Source organism: Erinaceus europaeus, chromosome 23 (genome assembly GCF_950295315.1).
Source record: "Erinaceus europaeus chromosome 23, mEriEur2.1, whole genome shotgun sequence".
Classification (NCBI taxonomy): Eukaryota; Metazoa; Chordata; class Mammalia; order Eulipotyphla; family Erinaceidae; genus Erinaceus; species Erinaceus europaeus.
In genome coordinates, this window is record NC_080184.1 from 3,037,989 (window position 1) to 3,064,093 (window position 26,105).

A 26,105-nucleotide genomic window follows, 5' to 3' on the forward strand; every position below is an offset into this window, starting at 1 on the left:
GTGCTTATTCAAAAACAAAAACCAACAAACCAACAAACCAACAAACACTTTCATGCTTGAGCCTCCTGAATCCCAATCTGCCTGGGGCTAGGACTGGCACTACCTATCCACCATTGATGTACGCCATCCCCCAACCCCATTCCCACTTTGTTTTTCTTCTGGGTTTTTAAAGATATTTTAAAATATTTATTTTCTTTTTGTTGCCCTTGTTTTTATTGTTGTTGTAGTTATTACTGTTGTTGTTATTGATGTCGTTGTTGGATAGGACAGAGAGAAATGGAGAGAGGCGGGGGAGACAGAGAGGGGGAGAGAAAGACAGACACCGGCAGACCTGCTTCACCGCCGGGGGCTCGAACTGGGATCCTCAGGCCGGTCCTTGCGCTTTTTGCCACGAGCGTTTAACCCGCTGCGCTACGGCTGGACTCCCTCCTCTTCTATTTTTTATTGGTTAGGACAGAAAGAAATCGAGAGAGGAGAGGAGAGAGAGAGACCTGCAGACTTGCTTTACAATTTGTGAATGTCACCCCTGCAGGTGGGGAGCTGGGGTCTAACCCGGGTCCTTGCACATGGTGGCATGTGTACTTAAAGCGGGGTGCCACCACTGGGCCTCCTGGTTGAGCGCACATATTACAGTGAGCAAGGACCCGGGTTCAAGCCCCTGGTCCCCACCTGCAGGGGGAAAGCTTTGCAAGTGGTGAAGCAGGGCTGCAGGGGTCTCTTTCTCCCTATCTCCCCCACGCCTCTCAATTTCTGTCTCTATCCGATTAAGAACGACAATTAAAAAAAAAATCCTGGCCCCGCCCCCTTGCTGTTACCATGACGACAAGAGATGAATTCAAAGGCCCCAGGGCTTCCAGGCTCTGCGAGTGGTCGGGTCCCTGTCGCAGCTGAAAGGTGGTCCCGGCTAGGGGCAGTCGGTGGGGTTGGGGGGTCCCAGGCAGCCCCTCCAACAGCAGGGATTCCTGGTCTCCTTTCAGGGCTGTGGGTTGAAGTGGGAGCATGGGAGGGGTTGAAAGCCAGCCATGCCTCCTCCCTTCCCGACCCTACCCCATCACTGGGATGGGAGGGGCCACGCCCCTCTGTTCTTGACCCCGCCCCTTGAGAGGGACCAGGACCCAGCCACACCCCTTCCACCCCTGACCCCGCCCCACCTTGAGGCTGGGAGGGGTTATAAGGAAGCCACGCCCCATCATTCTTGGCCCTGCCCCCTTAAGTGGACTGGGAGGAGCCAGATGCCAACCACACCCCCTCCACCCATGACCCCGCCCCATCTCTAGACTGGGAGGGACCCAAATCTAGCCACGCCCACCGCCTACTTGGCCCCGCCCCCTCGCTCACCTAGGTGGCTGAGAGAGAGGTTCAGGTCCTGGATAAAGATGTGAACCGAGCCTTTCGGGATCCAGACGACTTCCTCGTAGCCTGGATGGCAGAGAGACTCCAATGCTGGCCTGGATGGGTCTCCCCCCTCATCTACCTCCCCCCAGCCGCCACTCCCAGTCCCAGGGCGCTTGCTGGTAGTTGGAGGAAATTTATGAGAAAGAGAGGCCATGGGATGCCAAGGATGGAACTCAGGAACTCATGCGTGGGAACCCAACAATTTATCCACTGTGCCACCGGCTTGGGAGAAGGGCGGTAGCGCAGTGGGTTAAGCGCATGTGGTGCAAAGAGCAAGGATCCTGGTTCGAGCCCCCGGATCCCCACCTGCAGGGGAGTCGCTTCCCAGGCGGTGAAGCAGGTCTGCAGGTGTCTGTCTTTCTCTCCCCCTCTCTGTCTTCCCCTCCTCTCTCCATTTCTCTCTGTCCTTCCTATCCAACAACGAGGACAACAACAATAACTACAACAATAAAACAAGAAGGGCAACAAAAGGGAATAAATATTTTTTAAAAGTATGTATTTGATTGGATAGAGAGAGAAATCAAGAGGGGAGGGGAGATAGAGAGAGAGAGACAGAGAGACACCTGTAGCCCTGCTTCACCACTCGTGAAGCTTTCCCCCTACAGGTGGGGACCGGGGGCTTGAACCTGGGTCGTGCTGCACTGTTAGGTGAGCACTTAAGCACAGCCTGGTCCCTTATTTTTTATATTTTTTAATCTGACCAGAACACAACTCATCCCTGACCCCGGATCAAACCTGGGACCCCACATAGGCACCAAAGCTCAGTTCTTTAACCCTGACCTTGGGTATGGCTATAATGACTATAAATATTATAAATTATTATATATTTAAGTTAACATTACACATATATATCTCTATATATATAATCATATCTTCTATTAATTTATTTCCCAGCGTGCTGCTCAGCTCTGGCTGAGGGTGATGCTGGGGACCGAACCTTGGGCAGCAGAGTCTTTCGCACAAGCACTGTTACTACTATCTCTCTAGCCTTACCTTTTTTGTTCTTGATTTGCAAGAGCTCGTTACATATGCGTTTTCTTTTATATATATATATATATATTTTTTATTTTATTTACTTATTCCCTTTTGTTGCCCTTGTTGTTTTATTGTTGTAGTTATTATTGTTGTTGTCGTTGTTGGATAGGACAGAGAGAAATGGAGATAGGAGGGGAAGACAGAGAGGAGGAGAGAAAGATAGACACCTGCAGGCAGACCTGCTTCACCGCCTGTGAAGAGACTCCCCCGCAGGTGGGGAGCTGGGGGCTCGAACCGGGATCCTTATGCCGGTCCTTGTGCTTTGCGCCACCTGCGCTTAGCCCGCTGCACTACAGCCCAACTCCCTATATGCGTTTTCTTTCTTTTCTTTTTTCTTTTCAAATATTTATTCTGTTTTGTTGCCCTTGTTGTTTTACTGTTGTAGTTATTATTATTGTTGTTATTGATGTCATTGTTGTTGGATAGTACAGAGAGAAATGGAGAGAGGAGGGGGAAGACAGAGAGGGGGAGAGAAAGACAGACACCTGCAGACCTGCTTCACCACCTGTGAAGCGACTTCCCTGCAGGTGGGGAGCCGGGGCTCGAACCGGGATCCTTAATGCCGGTCCTTGCGCTTTGTGCCACCTGCGCTTAACCCGCTGCGCTACCGCCCGACTCCCTTCTTTCTTTTTGTACCAGAGCCCTGCTCAGCTCTGGCTGGTGGTGGTGCTGGGGACTGAACCTGGGACCTCAAAGCCTCAGGCAGGATAATTTTTTTTTTTTGTCTCCAGGGTTATTGCTGGGGCTCAGTGCCTGCACCATGAATCCGCTGTTCCTGGAGGCCATTTTTTCCACCTTTTGTTGCCCTTGTTGTGGTTACTATTGTTATTGTTGATGCCGTTCATTGTTGGATAGGACAGAGAGAAATGGAGAGAGGAGGGGAAGACAGAGAGGAGAGAAAGACAGACACCTGCAGACCTGCTTCACCGCCTGTGAAGCGACTCCCCTGCAGGTGGGGATCCGGGGGCTCGAACCGGGATCCCAATGCCAATGCTGGTCCTTGTGCTTTGCGCCACGTGAGCTTAACCCGGGATTTTTTTTTTTTTTTTGCAGAACCATGATGATCTCTCTCACACCTGCCTCAAGTCTTTTCGGAGGCCCTGGGGATCTGTGCTGACAACCATTTTGGGATGACCCCCTACCCGAGTAGGGGCATACCAGAGGGAAGTAACAGGGAGGGAGGCATGGTTCTTACCAGTCCCGGGCAGGGCCGAAGTGAAGACCCCGTCAGTGGTCTCGCAGGCACTGCCATCACCCCCACACACTCGACACTTGTCCTCCCGGAGGTCAGAGCCCAGGACCCTGTCGCAGCCCACGTGCTGGGGAGGAGAGTGGGAGTGTGTGGGGGGGTGTCTCAGCCGGTCCCCTTTCTGGGGAGAGGGTGGGAGGGGTTCCTTCACCCACCTTGCACTCCCCGCTGACACAGATGTCCACCGTGTCCGGGCGGCAAGGTGTCCCGTCCACCACGGCCGCTGCTCTCTCCGTATAGAAATTAAAGCCTTCTGCCAAGCATGTGAGGGAACAGGCCTTCACGCCTCCTGGGTGGGTGGTTGGGTGGGGATGGACAGGATGGCATCAGACCCTGGATGCCCTGAGACTCTGGGGGTGGGGGAGGTGGTGGTGGTGGGCCCCAGATCCCAGCCAGGAAGCAGGCTGGAAAGGGCTGTCCGCCTCGTCGAGAATCCACTGAATCAAGAGGTCAGGCATTCTGGGATTGGGAGGTGGGGTGGCATGGAGGGGTTCAGGGTGGCTCCCAGACTGCCACAACCGACCCCCCTGCTGCACCCCTACCTCCTCGGTAAGTCTTCCACGTGTAGAACTTCCCCCGGAAGGGGATGCTGTCAAACTCTGAGCATTGCATCTCTCGGAAGTCCTGGGAGCCTGGCGGACAGTCCTGGGGTGGCGGTGGGGGTGGGGTTGAAGAAGTCAGATGGAGGGGACAGAGTTACGGTGTGAAGGTGGGTGGATGCTATCCTCACGGTAGGCCCCTGGGAAAACAACACCCTCCCCCCCTCCAAAGACTCAAGCATTCCCCCCAAATGAACCTGGGGCCTCAGCTCTGGGGGGGGGAAATAACAACAACAATAACAACAATAACAAAGCGGGGGAACCAGCATCATGGTTCAACAACAACAGTAAAGGAGGGGAGCCAGCATTCTGGTTCTGCAAAAGACTGTCTGTCGTGCCAGGGGCTCTGAGGTCCTGGGTTCAATCCCCAGCACCACCATCAGCCAGAGCTGAGCAGGGCTCTGTGGAAAAATATAGCAATAACAGCACCAGTGATTATAATAATTATAATAATAGTAATAGGCAGGGCAGACAACATCATGGTTCTGCAAAGAGACTCTCCTGTGTGAGGTTTTTTCTTGGTCTCCTGGGTTATTGCTGGGACTCAGTGCCTGCACTATGAATCCACTGCTCCAGGAGGCCATTTTTGTCCCTTTTGCTGCCCTTGTTGTTTATCGTTGCTGTTGTAGTTATTATTGTTGTTGTCATTGCTGTCGTCGTTGTTGGGTGGGACAGAGAGAAATGGAGAGAGGAGGAGGAGACAGAGGGGTAAAGACAGACACCTGCAGACCTGCTTCACTGCCTGTGAAGCGACTCCCCTGCAGGTGGGGAGCCGGGGGCTCGAACCAGGATCCTTACGCCGGTCCTTGTGCTTCACACCACCTGCGCTTAACCTGCTGCGCTACAGCCCGCCCCCCCCCTGCCTGAGGTTCCCAGGTTCAGTCCCCAGCGGCACCATCAGCCCGAGCTGAGCAGGGCTGTAAGAAAAAGTTCAGGGAGTCCGGCGGCCGCACAGCAGGTTAGGTGCAGGTGGCACGAAACGCAAGGCCCAGAGTAAGGATCCCGGTTCGAGCCCCCGGCTCCCCACCTGCAGGGGAGTCGCTTCCCAGGCGGTGAAGCAGGTCTGCAGGTGTCTTTCTCTGCTCCTCTCTGTCTCCCCCTCCTCTCTCCATTTCTCTTTGTCCTATCCAACAAAGATAATATCAGCAACAACAATAAAAAAACAGGGGCAACAAAAGGGAATAGATAAATATTTTTTTTTTTTTAAAGTTCAAAGGAAACAGATCCTCGGGCAAAATTCAAAGCGACAGGCAGGGAAGCCAAAGGGCCGCCAGAGTTGATTGAAGCAGCAGGTCTGGTGGCTTTTTCCTAGGGTAAGAAGGATGGGGATGGGGGGACTCACGTCGGTGTTGCAGGAGCGATGGCGTCGCCTCTCTCCCGGGCAGTACTTGCCTCCGATGGTCGGCCTGGAGAGCAGAAAAATGTGTGTGTGTGTGTGTGGGGGGGGGGGGGGGCAGGTAAGGGGGGGGCAGCCCTCTGTCCCTACAGGCTGACCTGGGGCTGTCGCAGTGACGGCTGGAAGAGGACACACCACCGCCACATGTCCGGCTGCAGTCACCCCAAGGGGTCCACGGGCCCCAGGCTCCGTCCACGCCCTCCGGCCGTGACCCGAAGGGGACACACACCCGCTTGTAGCACCACTGTGGGCGAGATGGTCAAGGGAAGGGGTGTGAGTCTGCCCCCCTCCCCATCCTCTGGCCCATCTCGGGGCGTCCTTGGGAGGGGAGCCGGCTGGGAGAGTACACAGGTGGGGTGCCAAGGGCGGGATACTGACGTAGGGGCGTGGTCACCATGCAAATTAGGGGGCGTGGTATATAACATGCCGCCGAGAAGGGGAGTGGCCAGACAGAATCCACCAATAGGGTTATTAAGACATGCTCTAGACATACAGATACAGACCAGAAAGAAGACGGTGGGGGCCGTGGCTGGGAAGGTTAAGGAAGGGGCGCCCCTTAGATGCAAGACCAGTCAGGGGCATCGAAGGGCGTGGCTATGCATATAAAGCAGGGGTGTGGCCTGAGCCGACAGACACGAGCAGGGGAGGAGCCATGGAAAGGGGCGTGGCCATCTAGGCAGAGGCACAAGCCTAGACAGACCACCACTGGTGTGTGTTGAGTATCTGGGAGTGGGCGTGGCCACACATGTAAATGAAGGGGCGTGACCCATACCGAGGCACCAACAGGAGAGCAGTTTGGGCGGGGGGCGTGGCCAGACATGCAAACGAAGCGGGCCTGACTTAAGTAAAGGATCATCTTCCAGCTAAGGGTTGGGATGTGTGGCCGGATATAGAATCAATCAAGGGGGGTGAAACCACCAATAATAGGGATGAGGCTAGGGGGGGCCGGGGGCGTGGTGGGACACACCAACGGAGGGGGTGTGGCCAGTCAGGCAAATGAAGGGGCGTGGCCCATCATTGAGGGCACCAATAGGAATGAGGTCGGTGAATTTGGCGCAGCCAGAGGGCGTGGCCTCAATAGAGGTCCATACTGGGACCAGCGTGTGGGCGTGGCTTGCAGGAGGGGGCGTGGCCCGGCGCTCACCCCCTTGTCGATGGTATGGGTCTGGCACAGGGTCCCTTCAGCCGCTGGGATGCTGTTGGTAATGCACCGGTTGCTCTTGCTCAGACACCACAGCTCGCTGCAGACCTCCTGGGGGCCAAGGTGCCCGCTCAGCCTCGCCCCCTCTTCCCTCAGGCAGCCCTCCCGGCTTGGGAGGACCCAGGCTGTCGACAGCTCTCTGCTGGCCGGCCAAGGAGGATTCTCCCCTTCTCCCCCATCGTCCCCTTTCCTCGGGTCCTCTTAATTCCCTTAAGCATTTGAAGTCTCTAGTGCATTTTGGAGAAAACCTGAGGCAGGGCAGGGAAGCCCACTGGTTTGAGCTAGTGACTTCTAAGATTCTCTGGATTCGAAGCCACAGGCCGCTGATGGCGAAAATTTGTAATGCGTCGCTCTGCAGCTCAGACCCCCTTCATTTCACCCTCCTCCCGCCTCCCCTTGAACTTCTAGAAGCAATCTTGGAACCTGCCGACTAATGAAGAGACAAAGATGATTTTGGGGGGCCAAGTGGTGTGCACACCTGGTTGAGCACACACATTACAGTGCACAAGGACCTGGGTTCAAGTCCCTAGTCTCCACCTGCAGGGAGAAAGCTTTACGAGTGGTGAAGCAGGTCTGCAGGGGCTTTGTCTCTCTCCTTCTCTATCTCCTCCTTCCCTTTTAATTTCTCTCCGTCCCTAGACAGTAAATAAATAATAAAAAATATTTTAAAAATAGAATCTTTTATAGGGTTGGGCAAAGCAGCCCATAAGAGAGCAGCGGCTCTGAAAAAAAAAAAAATCAGGAGATGGGGTAGATAGCATAATAGTTCTGCAAAGAGGCTCTCATGCCTGAGGCTCTGAAATCCCAGGTTCAATCCCCTGCACAACCATAAGCCAGAGCTGAGCAGTGCTCTGGAAAAAAAGAAAAAAAATCAGGCCTGGCAGATTGCTTGGGTCAAAGGTTTTATCTCTAATTAAGAATATATATTTATTTAGTGGGGGTTGATAACATAATGGTTATGCAAAGAGACTCTCATGCCTGAGGCTCCAAAGTCCCAGGTTCAAACCCCCTTACCATCATAAGTCAGAGCTGAGCAGTGCTTTGGAAAAAAAAAAAAATATATATATATATATATATATATATATATTTATTTATTTCTAAAGACAGAAATTGAGAGGGAAGGGGGAGACAGAGAGACACCTTCAGCATTGCTTCACCACTCACTAAGCTTTCCCCCTGCAGGTGTGGACCAGGGGCTCGAACCTGAGTCCCTGTGTGTTATAACATGTGCACTTAACCAAGTGTGCCACCACCTGGTCCCATCCCCAAAGTTTTGAATCTGTGAATGTTTGGGAGGGGTGGGAAGGGCCATATTGGGTGCGGGGAGGACGGTCTATTCTGTCATGGCCAGGGATAAACCAATCTACTGTCTTGCTATCTGAATCCTGTTGTCTTCCTGTCTAAATAAATATTGTTTGCGTGATCCTGGGACCCTGGTGGCAGGTCCCACTTATGACTGGATAGGCAGAGCAGCCCAGAGAGCCACTCTGATCTGTGAGGGTTCAGATGACTAGCCCTTCTGGGCTAGTCTCAAATCTCAATTTTTGATACCTTTTAAGGAGAACAGTCTAAACTACAAGTCACCCACAAGGGGGCGCTGTGACACAAATATCAATCAATCCTGGGGACGTCGGCCCTACCATGCTCAACTTGGAAGATATTTCCCTATTCTGAACCTCAGTTTCCCCACCTAAGAGAGGGGACCAGCCTACACAAACACCCTAGAGGGATATGACAGTATGGACCAGAAAAGGTAGAATTAATGCCCTTTTTTAAAGCCAAAAAGTAGCCCCCCCTCCCACACACACACCTGAACTGGGGAGACAACATTCTGGTTCTGCAAAAGCCTCTCCTACATGAGGCTCTGAGGTCCCAGGTTCAGTCCCCAGCGCCACCATCTGGTGTCTGTCTGTCTCTCTTTTTGACAAGAGCCCTGCTCAGCTCTGGCTAATGGTGGTGCAAGGGATTGAACCTGGGACTTTGGAGCCTCGGGTATGAGAATTTTTTGCATAACCATTATACTATCTATCCCCCCCATCCTATTCATCTATCTATCTACCTATCTATCTATTCATTATCTATCTCTGCTGCCTGAGGCTCTGAGGTCCCAGGTTCAATCCTCAGCATCACCATCAGCCAGAGTTGAGCAGGGCCCTGGTAAAACAACAACAACAACAATAATAATAACAATACAAAAAGCTAGTGATAAATGGGTTGAGTGTACATATTTCCATGCACAAGGACCCACGGGTCCCCACCTGCAGCTAAAGAGGGTTTCCGGGTGCCTCTCTTTCTCTCTCCCTATCTCCCCCACTCTCTTTATTTGCCTTATCAAATTAAAACAAAACAAAAGAAATGAAAGAAAATATTCACCACAGAAGAGATCCGAAAGGCCGAGAAACATGAAAAAATGCTCCAAGCCATTGATTGTTAAAGAAATGCAAATAAAGACAACAATGAGATACCACTTCACTCCTGTGAGAATGTCAGACATCAGAAGAGGTAACAGCAGCAAATGCTGGAGAGGGTGTGGGGTCAAAGGAACCCTCCTGCACTGCTGGTGGGAATGTCGATTAGTCTGACCCCTGTGGAGAGCAGTCTGGAGAACTCTCAGAAGGCTAGAAATGGACCTACCCTATGACCCTGCAATTCCTCCCCTGGGGATAGATCCTAAGGAACCCAACACACGCATCCAAAAAGATCTGTGTACACCTATGTTCTTATCAGCACAATGTGTAATAGCCAAAACCTGGAAGCAACCCAGGTGTCCAACAACGGATGAGTGGCTGAGCAAGTTGTGGTCTATAAACACGATGGAATACTACTCAGCTGTTAAAAATGGTGATTTCACCATTTCCAGCCCATCTTGGATGGAACTCAAAGAAACCATATGAAGTGAAATAAATCAGAAACAGAAGGATGAATATGAGATGATCTCACTCACAGGCAGAAGTGGAAAAACAAGATCAGAAGGGAGAACACTAAGCAGAACTTGGACTAGGGTTGGTGTCTTGCACCAAAGTCAAAGACTCTGGGGTGGGGGGTGGCCAGGTCCTGGAACAGGATGGCAGAGGATCTAGTGGGGGTTGGACTGTTATGTGGCAAACTGGGAGATGTTATGCATGTACAAACTATTTTATTGACTGTTGACTGTAAAACAATCTCCCAATAAAAAAATAAAAATAAAAAGCAACAGCCTGATTCTAGATTAGGCTTTAATACCAGGTCTTGACACACATGGAAGTAATTGACATGTAGTCAGTTAACCACCCTCGCCCCCGCCCCCCTTCCCTGGAGGCCCAGGAAGCCGTTTCACAGCCCAGGAGGTGGGGCAACAGGTAGAGTACAGGACTTAAATATGGAAGGTCCTAAGTTCGATCTCTGACATCGTACATGCCAGAGTGATGCTTGGCTTCTCTCTTTTATAAAGAAATCATTTTTTTATGTATTATTTTTGTTAAGAGTTGGAATAAAGATCACCCCTGGTTTCATCTCCTCCTGTCTTCCAGAGACTGTGATTTTTTTTTTTTCTTTGAGTCTTGAAAGCACATAATATTAGGGCCGGGCACTGGGATTCCAGAAACTCAAGACTGTGGGCAGTGGTCCTGCCCCAGCTTCCTGCTGGCGGGGAATGAGACTGGGACACCCCTTCCCCGCCCCCAGTGACTTTCCTAAGCTTGAAGGGGACTTTGGGAATTGAGAAGGGGCCATGGGTTGGAGGTCTAGGCTTGGGTTGCTATTCAGGAGGCGTGGCTAGAAATCGGTGTGATTGGTGCTCGGGGCGTGACTAGAGCTTAGGGGGCGGGGCTGGTGGCCAGTGGGCGGGGCCGACATCAGGGGTGTGACCATTTCGAGGCAGGACGGATGTTTTGGGGGCGTGGCTAGAACTCGGTGTGATTAGTGCTTGGGCGTGACTAGAACTTAGGGGGCGGGGCTGGTGGCCAGTGGGCGGGGCCAATTCCAGGGGTGTCATTATTTCCAGAGGCAGGACGGATATTCTGGGGGCGTGGTTAGACCTCATGGGTCTCCAGCCAAGAATTGATGCTGCTTGTCCTGGAAAATTTTGTGCACTCCCTGGAAGTTTTTTTTTTTTTTTTTTTTATAAATCTATTTATTGGACAGAGACAGCCAGAAATCGAGAGGGAAGGGGGAGACAGAGAAAGACACAGAGAGACACCTGCAGCCCTGCCTCACCACTCGCAAAGCTTTTCCCCCTGCAGGTGATGATGGGGGCTCGAACCTGGGACCCTGTGCTTTGTAACCTGTGCGCTCCACCAAGTACCCTTCCCTCCTCCCCTGGAAGTTTTTTGTCTAGTTCTCTACCAAGCAGGGAAGGCGAGTTCACCTTCCAGGGAAACACTCTTTGAACCAAATCGATATGCTTAGTTAAAAATTAAGAGATTTTAGTCTGGCAGAGAGGGTACCTCCTCCTCTCTCTCCATCTCCCCATCCTCCTGGGGAATCTGGACACCCCCCCCTATTCTTACCTGATAGCTTGGGACATCTATGCATCCTAAGAACCTGTAATTCTTCCCTCCCCCAGGCCCAAATTCGCCCTCATGTCCCCCTCCCCAATCTTGGCTCCCTCCCTCCCAAAGAGGGGGGTGGGCTGGTCCCATGCAGATCCCCACCTCCTTGGGGCCCCCTCAGCCTCCTCCCCTCCCAGGAAGGAAAGCAGGAAGGCTCTCTCTACCCCGTATTTACACTGACGCGATTTGACGCCATGCTGGAACCGGCACTGTTCATCAGCGTCGTAGGCCTGGCCGGGGGCCACCGTGGGGTACACGAAGTCCTGGCGAGGGGGGCGGTTGTTCAGGCAGACCCCCAGGCCTGAGCTGGAAGGAAGAAGAAAAAAAACCGCTGTGGGGCTGGGTGGTGGCGCACCTGGTGAAGTGCACGTTACAATGCACTAGGACCCGGGTTCAAGTCCCAGGGCTCCACCTGCAGGGAGAAAACTTTGCAAGCGGTGGAGCAGGGCTGCAAGTGTCTATCACTCTTCTCTCTCCCCACCTCTTCCCTCTCGATTTCTTGCTGTCTCTATCCAATAAATAAAGATAATAAAAAAATTTGTTTTGAAAAGCCACCATCACGATAAGGGACCCCAATTCTTGGCTGCATGAACTCTGACCCCCCACTGTACCCCTCAACTTGGTCAAGTGGGAGTGTATGTGTGTGTGTTGGAGGGGGATCCTGGTCTCTGTAAGGGGGTGTCCTAGATTAGGTGGGAGTCTCCCCCCTACCTCCACCCAGAATAGTGTTATGCCTGACTGGTGCCTGGTCTCCAGTGGGGTTCCCCAGTGGGTGTAGGGGCTCTCCGATAAGTGAAAGGGCCTTCTAGCCGGGTAGAGGTGTATTTGGGCTCTCAACACTGGGCAGGGGACCCCCGCCCCACCCTGTAGCTGAAGAGGTCCCTGGCTGTTGGGAGAGGCTTCTAGTTGGGGGTGGGGGCATCTCTAATTGAGGGGGAGTTTCTCTCATTGGGTAGGGGCTCCCAGGGGTTCCTGGGATGGGTGTGCAGGATGGTGGTGGGGGGGGGTGTCCCGCAGCAGGGAAGATCCTCTCTACTAAGTGGTGGTGAGGTCTCCACAGCTGGGTAGGGGAGGTTCCAGGCTGGTTCAGTGGTGGGAGGGGATGTCCCGGGGACCAGTACCCCCCCAAGTCCTCCCCACCTTGATCTGCCCCCACCCCCACACTGGGAGCCACTGGCCATGCCAGGCGGGTCCATCCTCACTCTAAGTAGCTGGATATGTAGTCACTGCTACAGGAAGACCACACAAACGGGTTGGTTTTCATGGTGATGTGGGCGGCCATGAGCTTGGCGGGGTCCTGCCCCCGGGCCCCGCAGCTGTTACCCACGCCGTCATGGCTCATGCCAAACCTGGGAGGGGCGGGGCAGAGGCGGGGCTGGGCTTTGCTGGGTGCCCTGGGGGGGTGAGGGTGCGGGGGTGGGGTGGGCTCTCTTGGGTGTCCGGGAGGTGGGGGGGCTGGGCTCTTGAGTGTCCAGGAGGGTGGGGGGGGGCAGAGACGGGGCCTGGATTCCCTTGGGTGTCCAGGGAGGTGGGGGTGCAGAGACGGGGACTGGGCTCTGTTGGGTGCCCTGGTGGAGGGGTGCATGGGTTGGGCTCCCTTGGATGCCCAGGGGGGCTGGGCTCCCTTGTGTGCCCAGGTGGGTTTGGGGGGCAGGGGTGGGGGCTGGGCTCTCCTGCCACACCCTCCAACGCCCAGTTTCCCTCCTCTGGCCCTTGTCCTCACGTGTGCCCGATCTCATGGGCGATGGTGAAGGCTGTGGCCAGGCCGATGTCTTCGTTGACGCTGCAACTTCTCTCTCGCTCACACATGCCGCCCACTGGGGCCAGGCCTGGGAAACCGGAAGGGGGCATGGCTTATACTCAAGGGGCGCGGCTAGTTCCCAAGGGGCGTGGCCAGACATCAGGGGCGTGGCTCAGGGCTGCCACTCAGGGGGCAAGGTAAGACCTCAAGAGGCGTGGCCAGGCATCAGGGGTAGGGCTCAGGGTTAGAGGCAGGAGTGAGGCTCAGGGGGCGTGATCATGCCTCAGGGGGCACGGCTGACAGTCCCGAAGCAAGAGTGATCCTGGGGGCGTTAACTAGAGGCGTGGCCAGGTATTATGGGCGTGGCCTAAAGAGCAGAGGGTGTAACCAGCCATTTGGCGGCGTGACCGAGGCTCAGGATAGGCTCTCAGGAGGCACATCTCCTGCTCAGGGGCGTGGCCACATGCAGGGGGCGTGTCCAAGACGCAGGGCCGGTGCTGGGGGAGTGGCTAAGATCAGAGGGTGTGGCCAGGATTCAGAGATCGGATTGGTGCTCAGTTAGCAGGGGGGGCCGATTAGGAGCGTAACCAGAAGGCAGAGGGTGTGGCCAGGGCCCAGGGGCTGGGGCTATCCGTCCAGCTCCCCTTTGATCAGGTCCACCCTCCAATCAGGTCCACCCTCCGGACCCCAGGCCCCCCCCTCCTCAGGATCCCCAGCCCACTGACTTCACACAGGCTTGGAATTCTACAGGCTGCAGTACCTAGCGTCCCACAGGGTTTGTTCTTGTAGATGCAGATGTCATAGCTGTGGAAGAACAGGGGGCAGTGAGGGGGGTGCGGAGGGTCCCCTCAAGTCTGGCTGATGTCACTGCCCTCCCTGAGTGTTCAGTTCTGCCTGGCAGGCCGTTCAATGACCCCAGTTAGGGCAAATCAGCTTTGAGGATGCTGGACACCCCACAGAAATCCAGGCAGGGTATATATTTAATTAATTTTAAAAATTTTAACCAGAGCCCTGCTCAGCTCTGGCTGATGGTGGTGCTGGGGATTGAACCTGGGACCTCAGAGCCTCAGGCAGAACCGTGTGTGTGTGTGTGTGTGTGTGTGTGTGTGTGTGTGTGTGTATGTGTATGTGTTTGTGTGTGTGTGTCCAGGGTTATCGCTGGGGCTGGGTGCCTGCACTACAAATCCACTGCTCCTGTAGGCTATTTTTTCCCCTTTGGTTACCCTTGTTGTTGTTGTTATTATTTTATTGTTGCCATTGCTTTTGTTGTTGGATAGGATAGAAATCGAGGGAGGAGGGGAAGACAGAAAGAGGGAGAGAAAGATAGACAGCTGCAGGCCTGCTCCACCACCTGTGAAGCAAACCCCCCCATAAGTAGGGAGCCAGGGGCTCGAACCGGGGTCCTTAAGCCGGTCCTTGCACTTGGCACCATGTGTGCTTAACCAGTTGCGCTGCTGCTTAGCCCACCAGGAGAACCTTTTTACATCACCATTCTGCTCTTATTTATATATCATATTCATATAGAATATGGCAGAATAGAATATAGCAGAATAGAGTAGGATAGGATAGAATATGGCCGAATAGAATATAGCAGAATAGAATAGAATATAGCAGAACAGAATGGAATATAACAGAATAGAGTAGGATAGGATAGAATAGAATATAGCAGAATAGAATAGAGCAGACTAGAATGGAATATAGCAGAACAGAGTAGGATAGGATAGAATATGGCCGAATAGAATATAGGAGAATAGAACAGAATAGGGCAGAATAGAATATGGCAGAATAGAATAGAATATAACAGAATAGAATAGGGCAGAATAGAATATGGCAGAACAGAACAGAATATAGCAGAATAGAATAGAATAGGGCCGAATAGAAAATAAATAAATAAATATAAATAAAAAAGAATATAGCAGAATAGAATAGGGTAGGACAGAATATGGCAGAATAGAATAGAATATGGTAGACATGAATAGAATATAGCAGAATAGAATAGGGTAGGATAGAATTTAGCAGAATAGAATATGGCAGAATAGAATATGGCAGAATAGAAAATAAATAAATAAAAATAAAAAAGAATATAGCAGCATAGAATAGGGTAGGATAGAAGATAGCAGAAAGTAGGATAGAATATGGCCGAATAGAATATAGCAGAATAGAATAGAACACAATAGAATATAGCAGAATAGAAAATAAATAAATAAAAATAAAAAGAATATAGCAGCATAGAATAGGGTAGGATAGAATAGAATATAGAAGAATAGAGTAGGATAGGATAGAATATGGCCGAACAGAATATAGCAGAATAGAATAGAAAAGAATAGAATGTAGCAGAATAGAATATGGCAGAATAGAAAATAAATAAATAAAAATAAAAAAGAATATAGCAGAATAGAATATGGTAGGATAGAATATGGCAGAATAGAATAGAATATGGTAGAAAAGAATAGAATATAGCAGAATAGAATAGGATAGGATAGAATATAGCAGAATAGAATATGGCATAATAGAAAATAAATAAATAAAAAAAGAATATAGCAGCATAGAATAGGGTAGGATAGAATATAGCAGAATAGAATAGGATAGGATAGAATATGGCAGACTGGAATAGAATAGAGCAGAATAGAATAGGATAGGATAGAATATAGCAGACTAGAATAGAATAGAGCAGAATAGAATAGGATAGGATAGAATATAGCAGACTAGAATAGAATAGAGCAGAATAGAATAGGATAGGATAGAATATAGCAGGAAAATAGAATATAGCAGAATAGAATAGGATAGGATAGAATATAGCAGACTAGAATAGAATATGGCAGAATAGAATATAGCAGACTGGAATAGAATATAGCAGAATAGAACAGAACAGGAGGAGACATCATAACACCCTTCCACCATCCCCAAACGCTTCACTGTCCCATACAAAGGCCAAGGCTCCCCCAAGTTCCACCCTCCCACCCTGTGCAGTGTTTTTTGAATGAATGAATGAATTAATTAATTAATGAACAAATGGACAGATAAGCATCTAGACAGCTAGCTCCTCCCTCAGATTCTCAGAGTCCCAGCCCAGCAGGCTTCCCTTCCAGCCTGTGTCCACCCCTCCCCCACTCACCCCTACCTTGAGTTTGGGGAGGGGGGAGGGGGAGCTCACCGGGTGATGAGGACAGCAGTGTCGTGGTTGGCCACCCCGTTCTCGGGAATGGCATTGCCGTGGCTGACGATTGCTTTCTGCCACTTGCAGAAGCTGTCCAGGGACTTCCCCGCGTGGTGGGTGATCTCCAGTGTGGGCTGTGGGCAGGGGGGAGGGAGTGAGGAAGGAAGGGAGGGAAGGAGAAGCCTGGGTGTCTGGGCCCACGGGAGGGGGGATCAGACGGGGGGGGGGAAGGGGGGGAGGGTTTGCAGGGCAGTGTGTGTGTGTGTGTGGGGGGGGAAAGTCGCCCAAACCTGGTCCTCCGTGAGCAGAATGAGGCGGGTGACCAGGATGTTTACGGTGTTGCCCAGACTCGAGTCCTGAAACAGTCTGGCAACCTGACCTCCAAGAAACAAGAGAGAAAGAGTCTTAAGAGGAATCCCCAGAGCCAGGCTGGACAGCTCACGGGTCTGCCGGCTGTCTGCGTTCAAGCGCCGCCCCCAGCTCATTGGAGGCTCTGGTGCTGTGGTCTGTTTCCCCCTCTCCCTCCCCCTCCCCCTCTCCCTCTCTCCCTCCCCCTCTCCCTCTGTCTCTCCCTCTCCCTCTGTCTCTCCCTCTCCCTCTCTTCCTCTCCCTCTCCCTCTCCCTCTCCCTCTCCCTCTGTCTCTCCCTCTCCCTCTCTTCCTCTCCCTCTCCCTCTCCCTCTCCCTCTCCCTCTGTCTCTCCCTCTCCCTCTCTTCCTCTCCCTCTCCCTCTCCCTCTGTCTCTCCCTCTCCCTCTGTCTCTCCCTCTGTCTCTCCCTCTCCCTCTGTCTCTCCCTCTCCCTGTCTCTCCCTCTCCCTCTCCCTCTGTCTCTCCCTCTCCCTCTCTCCCTCTCACTCTCCCTCCCCCCCTCCCTCTCCCTCTCTCCCTCTCCCTCTGTCTCTCCCTCTCCCTCTATCTCTCCCTCTCCCTCTCCCTGTCTCTCCCTCTCCCTCTCCCTCTGTCTCTCCCTCTCCCTCTCTCCCTCTCCCTCTCCCTCTGTCTCTCCCTCTCCCTCTCCCTCTCTCCCTCTCCCTCTCCCTCTCCCTCTCCCTCTCCCTCTGTCTCTCCCTCTCCCTCTCCCTCTCCCTCTCCCTCTCCCTCTCCCTCTCCCTCTCCCTCTTTCTTTCCATAGAAAGCATATTGCGTATTGCTTCTCTCTCTCTCTCTCTCTCTCTCTCTGCCTCCAGGCTTATTGCTGGGCTCCGTGCCCGCACTAGGAATCCACTGCTCCTGGAGGCCATTTTTCCGACTTTGTTGCCCTTGCTGTTGTTGGATAGCACAGGGAAACTGAGAGAGCAGGGAAAACAGAGAGAGGGGAAAGAAAGATAGGCACCGGGAGTCGGGCGGCAGCGCAGCGCAGTGCAGCGGGTTAAGCGCAGGTGGCGCAAAGCGCAAGGTCCGCAAGGTCCCGCATAAGGATCCCGGTTTGAGCCCCCGGCTCCCCACCTGAAGGGGAGTCGCTTCACAGGCGGTGAAGCAGGTCTGCAGGTGTCTGTCTTTCTCTCCCCCTCTCTGTCTTCCCCTCCTCTCTCCACTTCTCTCTGTTCTATCCAACAACATCAACAACAACAATAAAACAACAAGGGCAACAAAAGGGAATAAGTAAGTAAAAAGAAAAATAAAAAAAAAATAGATACCTGCATCACCGCTTGTGAAGCGACCCCCCCCACACACATACACAGGTGGGGAGCTGGGGGTTCGAATCCCGCTGTGTTACTGCCCAACTCCCTCCTTTCTTCTTCTTCTTCTTTTTGCCTCCAGGATTATCACTGGGGCTCGGTGCTTGCACTACGAATCCACTGCTCCTAGAGGCCATTTTCCCCATTTTGTTGCCCTTGTTACTGTTATTGTTGCCATTACTGTTGTTGTTGGATAGGACAGAGAGAAACGGAGAGAGGAGGGGAAGACAGAGAGGAGGAGAGAAAGACAGACACCTGCAGACCTGCTTCACCGCCTGTGAAGCGATCCCCTTACAGGTGGGGAGCCGGGGGCTTGAACTGGGATCTTTATGCTGGTCCTTGTGCTTCGTGCCACGTGAGCTTAACCCGCTGCGCTACTGCCTGCCCCCCCCCCCCGATTTAATTGTATTGTCTAGAGACAGAGAAACTGAGAGGGCGGAGGGAGATGAATAGAGAGAGAGAGAGAAAGAGAGACACTGCCAACACTGTTTCACCGCTTGTGAAGCGTCCGTCCTGCAGGTGGGAAGTTGGGGGCTCGAACCCAGACCCTTGTGTGGGTCCTTGCCCTTAGTACTATGTGCGCTTAACTGGGCATGCCACTGCCTGACCCCTATGGGCAGGGAAGACAGTATAATGGTTAGGCAAACAGAATCTTAGGCCTGAGACTCTGAAGTCGCAGGTTCAATCCCCTGCACCACCATCAGCCAGAGCTGAGCAGTGATCTGATTTAAACAAAAAAAAAAAAGGACAGGAAAGAAGAGAAAAAGAACAAAATTAGTGTACTGCACCAAAGTAAAGGACTCTGGGGTGTGTGGGGGTGTGTGTGTTCAGGTCCTGGAACATGATGGTGGAGGAGAACCGAGGTGGGGGGTTCAAGTGTTCTGTGGAAAACTGAGAAACGTTACACATGGACCAACTGCTGTATTTTAGTGTCGGCTATAAACCCTTAATCCCCCCAATAAAGGGAAAAGAAGGGGGGCAGGTGGTGGCACACCTGGTTAAGCACTCACAGTACAGTGCACAAGGACCCAGGTTCAAGCCCCTGGTCCCCACCTGCAGAGAGGGGAAAGCTTCACAAAATGGTGAAGCAGGGCTGCAGGTGACTGTCTGTCTGTCTGTCTGTCTGTCTCCCTCTCCTCTCAATTTCTCTCTGTCTCTATCCAAGAAGAAATAAGTAAAATAAGGAAGGAAAACAAAAAAAGAACAGTCAGAAGAGGCCGGGTTGTGGTGCATCTGACTGAGTCCTCTTGTTACTACGTGCAAAGGCCAGGGTTCAAGTCCCTGGTCCCCACCTCCAGGAGGGAAGCCTCCCTAGTGGTAAAGCAGGGCTGCAGGTATCTCTCGGCCTCTCTTTCTCCCCCTTCCCTCACAGCTTCCCTGTCCTATCAATGAAAACACACACACACACACACACACACACACACACGAACTTTTCTTCCTCCTCCTCCCCCATTGGAGAGCAAGAGTGGTCCCCCCCTGGGTGGGGGCAGAGGTGTCACAGACCGCAGACACAAGTCTGCACAGTGACCTTGGAGCTCCTAGCCTGCCAACATCCTGTGTGGAAAACCCTCAGAATCTCCAGAGGATTTTTTCGGAAAATCTTTTGCTTTCTTTCTTTCTAGCATTTTAACTTCTTATTGCATAGAAACAGAGAGAAATCAAGAGGAAAGGGAGAAGGAGAAGGAGAGGGGGAGGGGGAGGGGAAGGGGGAGGGGAGGGAGAGGGAGAGGCAGAAAGACATCTGCAGCCCTGCTTCACCACTCATGAAGCTTTCCCTTGCAGGTGGGGACCAGGGGCTTGAACCCGGGTCCTTAGGCACTGTAATGTGTGCACTCAACCAGGTACGCCACCGCTTGACCCCATTAATTAATTTATTTAATGGGAGAGATTCAGAGAGAAAGATATACACGCACAGAGACCAATGCTCTTGCTCAGCTCTGGCTGATGGTGGTGCTGGGGATTGAACGTGGGACTCTTGGAACTTCAAGCAGGAAAGTCTCTTTGCAGAACCAAGATCTATCTGCCCCCCACCCACCTATTAATTAATTAATTAATTAATTTCCAAGGGTGATCACTGGGGCTCAGTGCCAGCACTATGAATCCACTGCTCCTGGAGGCCATTTTTCCCCTTTTGTTTTGTTGCCCTTGTGATTATTGTTGTTATTGTTGGATAGGACAGAGAGAAATGGAGAGAGGAGGGGAAGACAGAGAGGGGGAGAGAAAGACAGACACCTGCAGACCTGCTTCACCGCTTACGAAGCGACTCCCCTGCAGGTGGGGAGCCGGGGGCTCAAACCGGGATCCTTACGCCAGTCCTTGTGCTTTGCACCATGTGCGCTAACCCGCTGTGCTACCTCCCAGCCCATTTATTTATTTATTTATTTATTTATTTATTATTTAAAGATCTGTTCCCTACTTCCATTGGGCTTTGATAAAAGATAGAGACACCTGCAGTCCTGCTTCACCACTCGCAAAACTTTCCCCTTGCAGGTGGGGACCGGGGGCTTGAACCTGGGTCCTTACATAGGCTAACCTGTGCATTCAATCAGGTGCACCACCACCGGCCTCCTCGTCCGCATTTTAAAGATGGATAAACTGAGGCAATCCTGTGTCCTCCACCCAGGACAATGCAGGTGAGGAGGGGACAGTCCTATTGCATGATCTCTCCTCCCAACCCCCCACTGAGGGAGGGATATCGGGGTCTGCTCTGCCCTGGGGAGGGGGAGGCACTTACAATGTTCATGATGGCCAACACGTAATGTTCCACGTCACGGCGGCCGTGGTAGGCCACCATCATCCTGTCGGCCACCACCAGGGTCTCCACGTAGCGCTCGCGGCTGACGGAGCGTTTGAGGCCCGGCTGCCCTCGCTCAGACCCAGACTCGCCCCTGGGGGGCCTCACAGGGGGCGGCTTCAGGCTGCGGAGTCGCCATGGGCGACCTTTCCATGGCTTCTCATCTGTGGAGAACAGAGAGAGAGAGAGAGAGAGAGAGAGACAGAATTTAGAAAGCGTGGGTCACAGCCACTCACTCATTATTATAATCGTAATGATTTATGGGATAGAGACAGAGAGAAATAGATGGGAGAGGGGAGGGGCTAGAGCCCTGCTGAACTCTGGATGATGGTGGTGCTGGGGATTGAACCTGGGACCTCAGAGCCTCAGGCAGGAGAGTTAATTTGCAGGACCACTGTGGTTCTCTGAGGCCCTGCCTTTCTCCTTGTTGATTTGTAAGAACTCTTTACATATGCAGGGTTTAAAAAAATATTTATTTATTTCCATTTGCTGCCCTTGTTGTTTTATTGTTGTAGTTATTGTTGATGTCGTTGCTCTTGGATAAGACAGAGAGAAATGGAGAGAGGAGGGGAAGACAGAGAGGGGGAGAGAAAGACAGACACCTGCAGACCTGCTTCACCGCCTATGAAGCGACTCCCCTGCAGGTGGGGAGCCGGGGGCTCGAACCGGGATCTTTCCTCTGGTCCTTGTGCTTTGCTCCACATGCGCTTAACTCACTGCGCTACCTCCCGACTCCCGGATTTTTTTTTTTTCCCAAAGCCCTGCTCAGCTCTGGCTGATGGTGGTGCTGTGGATTGAACCTGGGACCTCAGAGCCTCAGGCAGGAGAATCTTTAGCAAGCCCACTATGCCATCTTCCCAGCTTCATTTTATTATTTATTTATGTATTTATTCATTTATTTTTATCCAGAGCCTGGCTCAGCTCTGGCTGATGGGGGTGCTGGGAATTGAACCTGGGACTTTGGAGCCTCAAGCAGGAGAGCCTGTTTGCAGATTTACTGTACTATCTCTTCCCAAATCCTGGATGACAATTTTGCTGTCTGTTCCTTCCTCTCTCCTTCACAAAGATGCATGATTTTATGCGGTCAGGCAGCAGTGCACTGGTTGAATGCACACATTACAGTGCACAAGGGCCTGGGTTCAAGCCCCCCAGTCCTCAACTACTGAGGAGAAGCTTCACAAGGGTGGAACAGGGTTGCAGGTGTCTCTCTCTCCCCCTCTCTAGCTTTCCTTCCCTTCCTTCTCACAGTCTCTGTCTCTCTCTCCCTCTATTTAAATTTTTTTTTAAGTGGGTCAACATGGATAAGGACTGCCCCACTCTCTGAAGGGAGGTTGGGTCAAAATACTGAGCCACCTGAGGAAGGTGGGTCCTGTAATGAGCGCAGCCTAGAATGTTCCCAGTCGTGACCACAGAATGTGAGCTCAGACCTACAGGGATGCAGAGGTCACACAGGCTCCTGTGTTGAATATGGGCCCCAGATCAGATCGATGGGGTTTACAGTTAGCAATATTTATATACTTATCCCATATTTGGGAGCTACTCTCTGCCCCGACCCAGCTTTCTGGTCCTATTCCCAACTCTGACATCATGTCCCCAGACAATACTTTTAGTCCACCTGTATGTTTAGCTGCCGTGCTCAGGCCAAAATTAGTAAAGTCATGGGCCCCTTGGAATAGACCTAAAATAGACCTACTAGCTTTTTCCCAAAATGGAAATCCTAAAACTCATTGGCTATATTCTTGCCTTTAGATTCCTGATAATTAAACAATTTGTCCTGCTTTATATCTTTTTTTTAAATTTTTATTTATTTTCCCTTTTGTTGCCATTGCTGTCTTTTTTATTGTTGCTATAGTTGTTGTTGTTATTGATGTTGTTGTTGGATAGGACAGAGAGAAGTGGAGAGAGGAGGGGAAGACAGAGAGGGGGAGAGAAAGACAGACACCTGCAGACCTGCTTCACCGCCTGGGAAGCGACTCCCCTGCAGGTGGGGAGCCGGGGGCTCGAACTGGGATCCTTAAGCCGGTCCTTGTGCTTTGTGCCACGTGCGCTTAACCAGCCGCGATACCGCCCGAACCCCCCTGCTTTATATCTTAATGCTTTTCAGCCACCAAGTTGCAGATGCTACCATGATGCCAACCTGACTTCTCTGGGCAGACAACCCCTACCAATGTGTCCTGGAGCCCAACCTCCCCAGAGCCCTGCCCCACTAGGGAAAGAGAGAGACAGGGTGCAGGGGGTGTGGATCCACCTGCCAACGCTCATGTCTGGTGGAGAAGCAAAGACAGAAGCCAGACTTCCCACTTTCTGCACCCCATAAAGATCTTTGGTCCATACTCCCAGAGGGATAAAGAATAAGGAAGCTTCCAATGGAGGGGATGGGATATGGAACTCTGGTGGTGGGAACTGTATCTCTCTTATCTATGGTCTTGTCAGTATTTTCAATTTTTTTTTAAAGATTTTTTTAAATGTTTATTTATTTATTTTCCCTTTTGTAGCCCTTGTTGTTTTTCATTTTTATTGCAGTTATTATTGTTGTTATTGATGTCGTCATTGTTGGAGAAGACAGAGAGAAATGGAGAGAGATGGGGAAGACAGAGAGGGGGAGAGAAAGACAGACACCTGCAGACCTGCTTCACCGCCTGTGAAGCGACTCCCCTGCAGGTGAGGAGCCGAAGGCTCGAACTGGGATCCTTACACCGGTCCTTGTGCTTTGAGCAGCCTGTGCACTTAACCCGCTGCGCTACACCCCCGACTCCAGTCAATTTTTTAATTTTTATAAATAAATACATAAAAATTAATTAATTAATTAATTATTTTAAAGTGTGGGTTTTTGAAGGCACGTAGAGATGAAGTTACCCTAAATGTAGACAATGTTAAAAGTCAGCATCCTCTCTTTTTAAAAGAAATGTATTTATTTATTATTTTTTTTACCAGAGCACTGCTCAGCTCTGGCTTATGGCAGTGTGGGGGATTGAACGTGGGACTTGAGAGCCTCAGTCATGAAAGTCTCTTTGCATAACCATTATGCTATACCCCCACCCTAAAAGAAATTTTAAATTAGCCTTTCTTTCTTCTTTTTTAAAATTATCTTTATTTGATAGAGACTGCCAGAAATTGAGAGGGAGATGGGGGAGATAGAGAGACACCTGCAGCCCTGCTTCACACTTGCAAAGCTTTCCCCCTGCAGATGGGGACCGGGGGCTCGAACCCAGGACGTTGCACATGGTAACTAATACACGCTCAGCTAGGTTTGCCACCACTGCCCCTCTTTCTTTCTTCCTTTGATTTCTTCTCTCTCTTTCCTTTTTTTTTTTTTAAGAATTGATAGCAGGTGACTTGTGTTTTTTTAAAATTTTTTATCTTTATTTATTTATTGGATAGAGACAGCCTGAAATTGAGAGGGGAGGGGGAGATAGAGAGACAGAGAGACACCTGCAGCCCTGCTTCACTACTTGTGAAGCTTCCCCCCTGCAGGCAGGTGCCGGTGTCTTGAACCTGGGTCCTTGTGCCCTGTAATGTGTGTGCTCTAGTGGGCTCACTACTGTCTGGCCCCCCCTTTTTTTTCCTTGTTTTGAAATATTTATTTTCTTTCTTTAAAAAAAATCTCTATGTGTTTATTATTGGATAGAGATGGAGAGAAATTGAGAGGGGAGGGGGAGATAGAGAGGGAGAGAGACAGAGGGACACCTGCAGCTTTGCTCCACTGTTCTTGAAGCTCTTCCCCTGAAGGTGGGGACGAGGGGCTTGAACCCGGGTCTCCTTGTGCACTGTGATGTGAGTGCTTGAGCAGGCGTGCCACCATCCAACCCCGATTTTATTTACTTCTTAGTGAGACAGACAGGATGAAGGGAGGGAGAAAGACAGAGAAAAGGAGAGAGAAAGAAGCAGAGCCCATCTCTGGCAAATGCAACACTGGGGACTGAACTCGGTACCTCATGCTTGAGAATCCAAGGCTTTATCCATTGTGCCCCCACCCAGCCCCCCAAAGACCTACCTCTCACGCCACACGCCGTGTCCAGGTGGGGGTAACGCAGGGAGGAGCGTTTGTACACCACGTGGGGGCCACTCTCCTTGGGCCCCCGGGCCCCCTTGGGGCCTCCTTGCAGGGGTTCAATCAAATATTCCTCTTCACCTGCCACGATCAGGCCATGCTGGGGGGTGGGGAGGGCAGGAGAGAGAGAGAGGAGAGAGAGGATGGTCAGGGCTTGGCTCCCTCGAATCCTGGGCCTTAGCTCTGTTCTTATCTTTTATTTGTTTATTTACAGATCTATGGCGGGGACAGGCGGTGGCGTACCTGGTTAAGCGCACACATTACGGTGCATAAGGACCCGGGTTCAAGCCTCTGGTCCTCAACTGCAGGGGGAAAGCTTCACAAGTGGTGAAGCAGGGCTGCATGTCTCTCTCTCTCTCTCTCTCTCTCTCTCCATATATATATCCCCTCCCCTCTCTCCATCCCTCTTGCTGCTTGAATTCTGTCTCTCGCCAATAAAAAAAGAAATGAAGTTTTTTTAAAAAGTTCATTTAAATAGATATATAATTTATTTTTCTTTTTTAAAAATATTTATTTTCTCTTTTGTTGCCCTTGTTGTTTTATTGTTGTAGTTATTATTGATGTTGTCGTTGTTGGATAGGACAGAGAGAAATGGGGAGAGGAGGGGAAGACAGAGAGGGGGAGAGACTCCCCTGCAGGTGGGGAGCCGGGGGCTCGAACCAGGATTCTAGTACTTTGCACTATGTGCAATTACCCCGGTGTACCACCGCCCGAACCGTCGGTATATTTTATTTTTAAATCACTTTTATTTTTATTTATTTATTTTAGATAGAGGCGCAGAGAGAGAGAGAGAGAGGTCCTTATCATAGTACCTTCCTTCAATGCAGTGGGGGCTGGTCTCGAACCTGGGTCACATGGCTTAGCATCACATTATCTAAGTGAGCTATCTTTCTGACTCCATTTTAATTTAATTTTGACTGTCCTAGTGCCTCAAATATATCCCCTTCCTCTGTGCCCAGGGCTGATTGTTTCACCCTTTTTATTTCAGACAGAGATAGGAGAGAGAGATGAATAGAACAGATGGTGGGCGATAGGGAGAGAGACAGAAAGAAACAGAGGGGGAGAGCCACAGTTCAGCTTCACCCTCTGAAGAGCCAGGGTTCAAGCCCTGACTTTTGCACACGGTCACACACAAACCTTAAGACTACCGTTTCATTTTTAGTTATTATTATTGTTATTTCAATTCTTATTTTCTTTGCCACACTCCTGCTCAGCTCTGGCTGATGATGGTGCTGGGGATTGAATCTGGGACCTCAGAGCTTCAGGAAGGAGAGTCTTT

The 26,105-nt window shown here is 51.3% G+C and overlaps 1 protein-coding gene across 1 annotated transcript in view; it reads right to left on the minus strand.

The window, feature by feature from the left end:
- ADAMTS10 (ADAM metallopeptidase with thrombospondin type 1 motif 10) overlaps positions 1–26,105 on the minus strand; it is a 40,246-nt gene that overhangs the window by 8,496 nt on the left and 5,645 nt on the right. Inside the window, 16 exon segments of the mRNA XM_060181610.1 lie at positions 816–979; positions 1,339–1,419; positions 3,626–3,749; positions 3,835–3,968; positions 4,222–4,324; positions 5,621–5,684; positions 5,773–5,918; positions 6,819–6,926; positions 11,569–11,710; positions 12,607–12,753; positions 13,128–13,233; positions 13,906–13,949; positions 16,300–16,436; positions 16,593–16,676; positions 20,716–20,939; positions 24,770–24,926. Coding sequence (XP_060037593.1) covers positions 816–979; positions 1,339–1,419; positions 3,626–3,749; positions 3,835–3,968; positions 4,222–4,324; positions 5,621–5,684; positions 5,773–5,918; positions 6,819–6,926; positions 11,569–11,710; positions 12,607–12,753; positions 13,128–13,233; positions 13,906–13,949; positions 16,300–16,436; positions 16,593–16,676; positions 20,716–20,939; positions 24,770–24,926 — 1,965 coding nt within the window.